The 11,929-nt window shown below is 40.5% G+C and overlaps 1 protein-coding gene across 1 annotated transcript in view; it reads right to left on the bottom strand.

The window, feature by feature from the left end:
- Window positions 1–219: 219 nt before the first annotated feature.
- The window catches only part of LOC111261884 (guanine nucleotide-binding protein subunit beta-2), a 20,929-nt gene continuing 9,219 nt past the window's right edge, over window positions 220–11,929 (bottom strand). Inside the window, exons 3-8 of the mRNA XM_022835720.2 lie at window positions 5,521–5,584; window positions 3,838–4,103; window positions 3,294–3,501; window positions 2,724–2,868; window positions 1,145–2,011; window positions 220–814 (exon numbers count right to left, since the gene is read on the bottom strand). Coding sequence (XP_022691455.1) covers window positions 1,818–2,011; window positions 2,724–2,868; window positions 3,294–3,501; window positions 3,838–4,103; window positions 5,521–5,584 — 877 coding nt within the window. The 3' untranslated portion in view covers window positions 220–814; window positions 1,145–1,817. The remainder of the gene's footprint in view (window positions 815–1,144; window positions 2,012–2,723; window positions 2,869–3,293; window positions 3,502–3,837; window positions 4,104–5,520; window positions 5,585–11,929) is intronic.

Here is an 11,929-nt window from a genome sequence, read left to right as displayed (position 1 = left end):
TGTCTGACACATCATTTGTAAAGTACGGTGACAATATGTAGATGAAAATCTGATGTAATTTAGAAGTCTTGGTGAAGGAAATACTGGCTCTAACCGGGACATTTTGACCTACCTATTTGCGTAAGACTGACACCTATACTATACCATATTTTATATTTCACATATCTCACACAACTCTTTCTTCTATCTACCAAAATACAGAATGACTACGCAGTCACGTTCGGATATTTGGCAGTTTATTTCTTGCCACGTCAGATGATCTACAAAACGTCAATTGAGCAGCAAATGATTCCTCTGAGCGCCTGCTGTAGATATTCGCTGCTGTCACCTTATGATTTTTAATGTCCTCCGTGGCAGTCTTATATCGGGCGAGGGTTGATCCTATATATATTCCGTTTTTTTTTTATCGTTATCATTCTCTATTTAAAGTTAACACCTCATTATCAGTATCTTCGCCTTACATATATGCCCGCGCACTCGTATCTTTCAAGCTTTCTGTCCTTACAGTTAGCAATTCCATTCAGTTCCATTCAACGTGTGCGTGCGTCTTATGTTTAATGATGTCCTCGGCCCGACCGTATTTCGTTATCTGTTATCCGCCAGCTACTGCTTGCGGCTGCAGTCAGCGACGAACGATAAATGGGCTCTTGCATTCTCATGCCAGTTGTCTTTTGTCTGCAAAAAAAATTCTGTCCACTGCTATGTGGCTCCGGAATAAATATCCATCGACCAAAATGTGGCCAGCGAGCTCTAAAACTGGGCTGCACTGCAATGTTCTCTCACCGCCAAGAAAAGAAAGACCCTGATCCATAATCTGTAATCGATGCACGAAGGATAAGAAAAAACACATAAAAAGAGTAAGCTATGGAACATCAGAAATTAATGAAAAACAATATATATATATATATTGTTTATTTCATAAAATATGATTTTCTTCATTTAAATGGAAGAAAACCGGAGTCGTATCATATGAAAACTTCTTACGATTATAATATTATATTTACACACGTATATTATAATGTAGATGTTAATGTAAACAATACAAACGTGTAAACTATATTTTTCGACCCTATATAATGGACACCGACGATAAAATAAATTACAACGTCTAATCGATTCCAAAGCTGCAAATTTTTTACCTCACCTTTGGCCGGTGTGCACGTTGTGGAAGCGTACACATGATCCACATGCATAAGGCGTATCACTACCTGCGCTGTTCCGTGCTATATATCGTGCCTTCGCCACTACTCTCGTTTGCTGTTTGATTGTATTTGCTTCCCCCGCCTGCCATTTACTTTCTTTCCCTCTTGCTCTTGAGCTTTTATTAAATTCTAGCTGACGCTAAAAAGATTTTTGTTTTATTCTCAACACCTTCATGGGCTACCGAACGGTCAAAGAGACGGACTGAGTGAATCCGATTCCTGTCGACGAGACGCAAATGGGCTTTCTCCTACTTAGTCTAGTTTGTTGGCTGGAGGTGGACTCGATTTCCATTTTATCAGCTTCTTTCTCTCTCGAATTTCTTTTTTCAGGGATATTATTGTTATTATGGGCTATATAGAGGTGAGTGAGCAGATATTCTTCTGGAGGCTTCACGACGCTCAAGCAGCCATATTAGTATAAATATTAGCAGTATTAGAAGTAGGGCAAACGATGCTGCTGGCCTTGCTCAACGCAAACGGCTGACATGGTTACAGTGCACGATCTACCTCCGTTTTTGGCTGTCTGCATACCACCCCCCGAAGATGTCTACCGATATCTCAGTCTCCTTTTGTGGGATTATTATTTGGGGTGGATGACATGGAGAGCGTCAGTTGTTAAGCCCAAATACGCACCGAACTGTCCCAAGAGGCAGTCACCGCGGCCATACCGTTTGGTGCCATCGACATTGACGATATGCGACCGTCATGGCCCCACAAATTTCCTAGATGACTCTCCTCGGGTGTGGACCCGCCGACAATATCCCATATGTGTACAGTATCGTCGTCCGCGCCAGCCAAAAGAAGGCGTCCTGAAATCGAGGACAATCGACCAAACATAAAAGAGATAGACAAAGTATTAAATGAAAATTTTTCATTTTTCGAGTATGAGTACTAAGTGAGGAAATCTGTTAAGGAAAAAGAATTAGTTACTTAGTGTGGGCACAAAAATATGGGTTAGCATCTGTGTTTAGGGCGTAGTTACTAAAGGGACGAGCTCACTTGAAAATCAAGAGTTGTGAATATAGACAGAGTACGCAGAACCGCAGAACTGAATGTTTAGGAAGTCACCCAACGCTATATGAGCTAAACTAACGTGCAATATATGTAAGTAACCTACCTGTATATTTCTCACTAACGTTCTTCTTTTGAAAATTCAAATTATGGAAAAAAAGTGTACGGAATGTTGGCCTATAAACCAATGGCTTCAACCCTACCATAGGATTCCTTATAATTAGGCCCTGGCATTTACTATCACGGGCAGCTATTTTCGAAGTTACATTATCAAATATCAAAATCTATTAAGCTTTTTTCAATGAGAAGGTTTAAGGCAAGTCACCTTGGCTTTAAGTATATGTAAAACAATCCACCTTTGCTCGGTGCTAAGAACAGGTATTTGTCGCCGTTTTATTTAATTCACAGTTTTGTAGATTCTACGATATGATATTTTGGAACTATGATGAATGTACGTTTTAATGGATAAATAATTACTCATCCCAAAGATATGTGTGTAAGTGTCCTTACCAGATTTCGAATTGGCCACGCAAGTGAAGGCCGCTTGTTTGGCGGGTTCCCAGAAGGATGCGACTTCGATGTCGGAACGGATATCAAAGAGGCGACAGCTTTTGTCCTCTGAACATGACGTAAACATGTGGCCATTATTTTGAAACTGCAACGCAGGATCAACCCAGATTATTATTATAATCATCCCCAATGCTATTAGGGTATGCTAAGAACAATAGTGAGCATGCTTTTTTCATAGTAATGAATAAGGTGTTACGCAGACGAGGTTGTCCAGCTCGTTTTACTATTACTAAAGCTGTGGATGCACGACCGTGTGTGTAAAACATGTGAGTAGTGAATTCGCCTTCGAGTTCATCTTAGGCACCTCAGGCCTGTTTACAAGTTATAAATTATATTCCAGTTCTTCATTGTAGAAAGCTATGTAGGAAGTTGCGCATTTGAACTTTCAAGCGATCTAGGAAATAGAAATGAATCAGATCTGTCTTTTGTCTTGCGGGTGTATTGTCCTCGGCTTCTTCATATTTACGTATAAAATGCCGTGTGTGAAAAAGAATGGATGGCGTGACTTACGCTGACATCGTTCACGTCCAATTCATGACCGGCAAAATTTTGTCGACACTGATCAGGTTGTCGCAAGTCAAACAGTTTGCACGTTTTATCCATCGATGCGGTGACAAACACATTGGTATCGCCAGGTTGAACGCTTATACCAATAACGTCGGCGTCATGCGCTGTATACTCCTGCAACTTGCGGCCGTTTGGGATATCGAACACATAGCTGTAAAGAACGATGGTAACAACAAAAAAGTTAACTGGACACTAGTTATATATACATATATACTGCCATGCTATATTTAACGTTATAATTTTTAAATCATTCAGTCAGCTATATTTTACATGTATATTAAATTTATTTTAATTATTCATGGGAAGAGAGAATTTGAGCTAATTTTATAAAACTTCTTTTTTATTTATGACGCAATCTAAGCTTTAATTTCTAGTCCTTTCTTCCATTCGTGAACTATGGGTTTTTCAAGTTGCGTTTACACTTTTAAATAGCGCTGAAATAATGCGGAGCTAAACTCCGAATTCCACAAATTACCCCTCATCATACATTTTTGTGTCGGCGGAGCCGACAATAATTCGGTCTTGGTGCACGAACACGCAACAACTGAGGTAGCCTTGAAGACCCGCCAGTTCCCGGACGAGTGCAGCGCCCAGAACACCGCCACCTTCGCTTCCGGCACCGCTCCCTGTCCACTTTTTGTCCAAATCGTAAATTGTACACATATTATCCATACCACCCACGGCCACAAAACGACCCGAACTTTCGAAGGCCGCACCCATAATCCATGTTGTGCGTACTGGGATGATTCGGACCTGCCAACGAATTCGTGAATTCAGCATAAATTCAATGTATGTATTATTTAATTTTAGTTAAGAACCTACCCTGCTACTTTAACGGGTAACGCAATATAATAAAACAATCATTCGACGTATAGATATAAGGTCACGCTCTGAGAAGAAGGCTTTTGGCGAGATAACATCTTTTGTTACAACGACGTACTCCTTGGCGTTACTAACTACTGGCTTAAAATAGAACGCCGTGAGTTCACTTTGCCTTACAATTCGCCCACTTAGACATACATGAGCTGTCTATACCCATTTAAACAGCGTCATATTCGATTGTTTTTATGTCAGTTCTTGCACGTGTTATACTTCGCTATATAATAATTTGCGGAGAACGGAAGCTCTCAACGGATATTGTACATATCTAGCGGAATATTGCGAGCAAGTTTTTACTCCAATGTACTGTACAGGATTAGACGCGTAGAACTATACAATCAACTACGATCCATTTGAGGCTGAACATCTAATTTCTTGCACTACTGTCTGTGCTCAAGTAAAGCGTAACCGTTTATCCGCTGTCAATGTATCTAAGAGGTTCATCAAGATCGCACAGATCAGAAAAATCAACATTTTCCTAATATTATGTTTTTCTTTAATTATTACGTGCGAATACATTAGAAAATCGTCGGTGTTATCGGCCGAAATACGAGTGACTTGAATCAAGCATCAACCGGCGCTTGATAACACCACAACATTTATCGGGTTCAGCTCACCCTATATTATTATTACATGAGACATTGGACAACACAAGACGGCGTCTCTGGCTATGGCAGAAGCCCGCCAACATAAACGAAGGTTAAGGTTAAGGTCAAGGTCTCACGAAATCATTTGGAATTTGAAGCGGACGAAAAAAAAAAAGAGAATCTTCTCAATTCTTTTAATTTTAAATGATACTAAACTGGCAAATAGGAATACAGAATAGGAGCATTATTATACCATGACCTTTGTTTAGAACACAACTAAGAATAGGCCAAGAATGACTACTACTTTTTCTCTTGTATGCCTTTATGCCCTTAGATATTAAACGCTACAACAAACATTTTACTGATTATTATAAATTATTGATTAAGTTCACCAAGAAGTAGAAAACGAGCATACGTACGAAAATAGTTGGAAACACTTCCAATTGCCAAACGTAATTTAGCGCTTTGAAATTTCGAGTTCTTTTCCTTTGTAACCTACTAAACGTGATATAGCTTGACCAAGCCTTTCGAGATCTATGGCAATTATCTTTTCGTAGATACAAAAGTAAAAATGCAAGAGCTCCCACATGGGTACAACACAGATCAAGTTAAATGCAGAACATGTTCTAACAACAGATAATACTATAAAATACTCAGATAGTAATATCTGAAATTCATTTTCGGGCTGAGAAAAATCTAGTCACCTTATTACCACTCCACGTGTCCCATATCATCAGTTTTCCGTCAAGAGAAGCTGAAACCGCATGTCTGTAAATAGAGACAATCGTATGATCCTTGTTGAGAACAGTTATCAAATATTAAATAACAAGCAAATGTTTCAAGTGCTAGTGCCATTAAGCATTGCTTTTTTACAGCACGAAACTAGGTGTAACTTAAATTACCTCACACGTCCTCAACTTTATATATGTACATATATATATATATATATATATATATATATAGAGCCAAAAGTCACTTGACAATTTGAGAGCTTTCATTTTACATTTGTACATACATGTAATATATATGTTGTATATATACGCAATATGTCCGTCACATATTTTATTACACATACATATTAAACATAATAATTCAACGATATGGAATAAGCTGCACAGTCCAGCGTTATTGACAAACAATTTTGTCGCCTTTTAGGTTGTCTTCTAACGCATGGGCTCCACACGTAACCAATTTCTGAAGTACAAAATTGTGCCATTTGCCACTTGACCCGATCGATGATGTCACAGAACTTTATGGAACCTGCATTTCCAGCGTTCTAACTTGTTACTTCACTTTCATATTTTTAGTGAGGTTAATACATTTCGGATCTTTTTTGCACTACATCTTTCCACATTGAACAACAAGCATAACTCAAAATAGAGTTATGTTTATTATTTAAAAATAACAGCTGTATATGCTGCTATATGTCGAATTACTTTCACTCAGCTTCAGTGTTTATAGGGCTTAACCACAACGCCATAGACAAAAGCTTAAACCTAGATTTCCTATGAAAATTTTCCGGTCTTCTTCAATCTTAGTATAAGCTGTACTCACGAATATGCTCCATTGAGAGTAAACATTATAACTTACGTCTCCTTATTATTCACTATTTGAAAATGCTGTGCTAGGTCTGCAGCCTTCATTCAACCCTTAACCGATACCATCTCGCCTGAACCTCGGTATATGCCACACTTAAGTTCTTCTTCTTCCTAACTTCCTGCAAAAACCTTTTTTGATTTTTTTTCGGAAAAGAAAAACTTCCAACATATAAAAGGTGTCATGCTTCCAATGTGCTAAGCAGTGGGCGACATAAGAGTTATCAAGTTTGATGGTTGCATCTATTGTTTACACTAAGTACCCTCAATGTCCAGTTGCATTCAAGTTGAGAGTACTGATAAGTCACAGTTCTTAGAGCTATTAAGCGAAATTGAGAGTCGACAAGGATCGAACACCTAAATTTTTTACGCTACCTAGTTTATGCATGTTTTGCTCATCAAGTATCTAATTGTGCGTTGAATTCCTTACCCCTATATTCGCCGGTCCCTGCCAATACGCTTTTAGCTTTAAAGCCATCCTTTGAATTTATATTGAAAAATCGACGCGGGTCTTTCTAAGTAACTTCGCATTTTTCTCACTGGTTGTGGGTGTATACGGTTCCACATCATTGGCATATATAACCAATTTTTTAGCTAGATACAGGCTGTAGCAGCCCTGGTAAACACAACTTAGATTTTACTTTCCATGACCATATTACATCGTAGGTATATTTCCAAAACCTAAAAAAACGTATCATATTTAAACAGCAGAAGTTCTATTACTTAAGAGGTTCGATAATCATTAAATAACGTCTCTGCCTCTCAATTTGGGTTTGGTATGATATCGAAGGCAGTTTCTAAGCCGTACTAGACCATGTCAACAGCAACAGGCTATCGAATTTTTTCGATAGATCAATATCGTTAAAAAGCAGTGTTCCTTTCCACAAGGTATTACTTTGATCAACGCTCGTTTTATTATTACGCAAAATGTTCCGCTGACGAATAGATTGAGTCAGCCCTTTTTCGTAGCTTTCGCATAGCACATCGATGTTTTAGACGTGCCTGGTACAAAGCATATGTCTCTTGAAGAGTAACCTAATTAATTAATAATAAAAAAATAATAATAAAATCTAAGTAATTTAAGAATTCAGTTGTATAATTTATTGTTAAACTAGCTGATGCATCCGGATTGTTAACTTGCTAAACACCCAATCACGTTCTGGCACGACTGAACGCGTAGGGCCCAAGAAGTAAGCTCTCAAAAGGTCACACATTTCACTTTCTTCGTTCCTTTCAGTGATGTTTGATCCGTCCCGCGGTATCTTCGTCATCTTTATCATCTCCCGCGTTAAACGTTTCGTCGCGTATCTTAAAAGCTTAGTTAATGATGCGAGTCAGCTATGTATTGTTCTGGAAGACATTTCCGACGCAGATCTGACATCTTGTCGATTTCACTCTCGTCGCGGATTGGAGTCAATTAAACGGTTTGAGACGGGGAGCCGGTTATTGTAAACGACCTCGTTGATAATCGGGTGCCAAATTAAAAAGCGCTGCAGCTGTCACTTTGGTCTTCTATGAGTAGTGCCACGTTAAGTGATGATAAGCTGGTGCCATTGCGTTACAATGAAGCTTTTGAAAGTCGAATATGAAGAAGTTCATTTGTTTTAGACATTAACATAAAGCGTATACTGAATGTATCAGACTCCGCTTACACAAATTGAGCTATCAAAATATAGAACAAGATCGATCAGATATGTACTAAACGAGTCGTGCTGTCGAAGTCTGTTGTTGAATCGATAGAATTCGTTTGAATCCATTTTTTACACAGTCCTCGCGAGGATAATGCAGTGCTAACTCGAGGGACACAGAAGTGGTTTGGATCCGAATCTTGGCATAGATGCATTTTAATCCTCCAGTGAAAATGGTGAATCAACAGTGACTAACCAATGGCCTTGCCCTATACGGACAGATCCTCGAAGAAATTGCTGTACTGTAGCATTGTCTCGCTGATTGATAGGCTATTGAGAACTGCCGAAAAAGGAACAACTGAGAGCTATCAGCTACAGAACAAGCAGATGAACTTCTGCTGAAAGATGCTTGTCTACCGGGATGTACTGACGCTTGTATATTTGCTTTGATATGAAGACAGTCCATGCTAACTCTCACCATCGAGTGTTAAAAATTTGCTCAAGAATTTACATTGATATTGCTTTTCGTCCGGCCGTCTTTTGGTTCCGAACTGTAAGTACCCACTAATCTATTAGCAACAGTATCGCAAACGAGAATATAAATCAATACTCTCTGATGTTGTCGAACCCAGCTCAAAAACATATAATAGCTTACCGGTTTGAATGAAATTCCAAATCTAATTTCTGCAACTTTGTCTACGACTTTGAACTTTTGTCTACTACGTAGACGACAATGCCCCTTCATGATGAAAGCGTTTATACGAAAAAAAACAGCAATACTCTGAATAGCTTAAAAATCTCAAGATAAATTGCTGCCTGCCTTTTGCAGGCTTTTTTTTTAAATTTTTTTGTTATTATTGCTCTACATGTGATTGAGTATAACTCCCCCGTAAGTATTTTGTATAACACAAATCGGATAGAGTCTTCCTGTGACAGTGGTAGCGCGCCGAGCTGTGCTGTCGTCACGGCTCGCGTCAGCCCAAGAGACCAACCAGTCTCGCTGAGAAGCTCGTCAGCTAACAGTCAGCCTAGCACATGGATCGCATGATGTTCTTCTTATGAGGCATATTGACCCGCCGCTAGTACTACCATATTCGTTTGATGATGGTGATCATGTTTGTCCTATAGACGATAGAGGACGATGGCCTGTCTCCAGCAGCAGCAGCAGCATGTCACCACCTACTAACTTGTACTAATTGTGGGTGTCATAGCGCTTCTTCATAGCAATGAGAATCTGTCGACAGGTCGGCTTAAAACTATAGATTACGGCTATGAACTATAATAAAGTGGAGTGGACAAATATCGGCAACAGCCGTACATACAATATAGTACAAGCATAGGTTGCTAGTTGCAAACACTCTGCTAACTGTGGCAGGCAAGTAAATACTCCTACTAGACTGCGTCTAAACTCAATTGGTTTCAGCTTCGATCCTTTAGCCAAATAAATACGCAACATTGCGTTACATCCATAGGAGAGCTGGCTTGTGCAGTGAACGATGGCACAGCCACTACACTTGGCTGAATGCAGCCTATACATTGGTTTTGGTAACGCCTCAACTGCTGTTGCCGGCAGAAGTGTTTTTTATTGTTGACCTCGACACAAAGATCCATGAGGATATGTACATAATAACTATTACTGTCGCCGTATTGACAAGTGGAGCCAGCGCACAAAAAAAGAAGGACGCTCTGATTTTACGTCGGCCGTTCACACATGCTGCGTACAGCTACGAGCATGTACGGCGACGAGCTCGTTAACGCCTGCCAACAGCAGCGCGCCCAACTGCGGTAGGGTACAGACATTAGCGCGACCAAAATAGCTACTGCCAATGACCATGGCCAAAATAAGAATTTTAATGCCAACTTTACGACGATTAGATCCCTTACCAGGTTCTGTTTGTAAAGCGTACTAAGCCTGTAGCTGCAGTCAGCTGCCAGCCAATCCACCAGTCGACGCGGTGGCCATTGACACTTCAGTGTTGGGCAATCGGCATCAAGTACGCAGCTTCAGCAATCGCTGGAAGGGAACCGGAGAGATACATATAAGCAAATTCGGACGATCACTAGAGACCATTTAAATTGCTGATATTGGAGCAAGAATGCATTCATTTTAGTCTCCTCTTGCGTCTGATCTGCTCAGGCAGCGCTGTTGTTGTGGGCCGTTTGCTGCCGTCACCAGCAACGAAATGAGGTTTATAGCTAGAACGTCAACGACGCATTGCCGATACTGACAGTAATTTATCTTATCATCAGCGATATGATGGGACGCTATTCAGCGGTTGCCGCATGTCTTCTACGCCTTTTTACTAGCTTAAAGTTTAGCGCCTACGTACTACTTCGCCTGCCGGTATATGTATTGGCCATGTCGTAACGACTCTCGTCCTCCCGACTATTGAGGTCACACCCTGTTGCGTTCATAAGCGGAGCAAGCGACGGCGGCGGCGGCGGCAGTGGCTGCCGCTTTGACGAACGCACACTAACCACTTGGCTGTATAATGCAGATGTTGACAGAACCCTAACAATGATAACAATAATGTTACGTACGCCCCGCCGACGATTCATCATCATTTGATCAAAGGTAGACTAACAGTGGTAATATCACTAATGCCAACAGAATACGGCAGTGGCGGCAGGCAGTAGATATTCAGCGGCTCTTCTCGAACGTCGCACGCTGGACTTCACTCGTCTGTATTAACAACAGCACAACTAAGACAAGGCCACCTTAGCCGGGTATTACATCTTTATCGGCTGGTTCTGCGTTTTCGTCGCGCTAGTTGGGGTGGCTAGTCACTCTGCGACGATGCATCGCGCTGATATAAAATATGGTGGCACAAAACACATGACAACAAGGCACTCACAGTAATGCTGAGCTGGACGTTTCACTGTTAACTGTCAATCCGTCTGGATTCCTACTCCAGAAGAAGAAAAAACTTGGAAGCCGCAGCTTGATATTGTAGCTGTCAAAGTTGAAACGATCCGTTGCTGATACAGTAAAAACGGACTGTTTAAGGACGTTAGATGTTGTTAATGTTCATCACTTGTAATACGAAATCAAAAAAAAAGTAGTTGAGTAACTAACGTTGTTGCTATTCTTGTAAGAATACCCTAGGAAATTGTTTCATTTCGAGCATCAGCAACTACAGATAATTTTGGTGTAACGTTTTGCTTTATTCCTTTCACTAGAAGACTAATGACACAAATGTAAAATGGTTTAATTTAAGGATACAAAGATTTAATTGACGATTGTAGATTAAAAAGTACTTTGTGCGCACGTTAGTTAACTGTCGACTGATAACTTCAATGCTAACTTGAATTAGACCAATCACCTAGTTCGACAGCATGAATTCTACAAAGACTAAGCCAAAAAAGAACACATCTACAAAGACAATATACGTATAGACACAAATGACGAAAATGATATATTGGAAAGTTTCCTTCCCAGCGCACCTCCGCCAATTTAAACCAGAATTGTTTTACTATTGTCTAACCGTTCTTTCAGCCTTTCGCCTATTTTCTATTTTCTCACACCTAGGCTTCCCTGTCAGGTGAGTCCTTTATCCGTCGCCTGGAGCCAGTCAGCCGTTGTCATTCGTTCTGATAAACGGTAGACCGCAGCGCTTCTACTAGCTCGATTAGAGTCGACTGAGCTGTTAGCCACGCTAGACTGCAAGCCAGCCTTGGAATCCTGCTTGGGTTGGAAAGCTTTCACCCGGCTGGTGGCGGCTTTCGCCCACACGAAGCCCCTCAGTTACTTTCATGGCGTCCTCTGCTACCGTTGGTGCTGCCGCGTTTGATCCAATGTTTGCAGCACTTACCCTTCTCGGTGTTCTATCCATGATTCCCTCCGCGTGTGTATACGTGTGTGTGTGTGTGTGTGTGTGTATGTGTGTGTA

The sequence above is a fragment of the Varroa jacobsoni genome, unplaced genomic scaffold (genome assembly GCF_002532875.2).
Source record: "Varroa jacobsoni isolate VJ856 unplaced genomic scaffold, vjacob_1.0 scaffold_608, whole genome shotgun sequence".
In the NCBI taxonomy this organism is placed as follows: domain Eukaryota; kingdom Metazoa; phylum Arthropoda; class Arachnida; order Mesostigmata; family Varroidae; genus Varroa; species Varroa jacobsoni.
The sequence above is the reverse complement of the archived record's forward strand: the minus strand, read 5'-3'. Positions and strand labels throughout refer to the sequence as shown.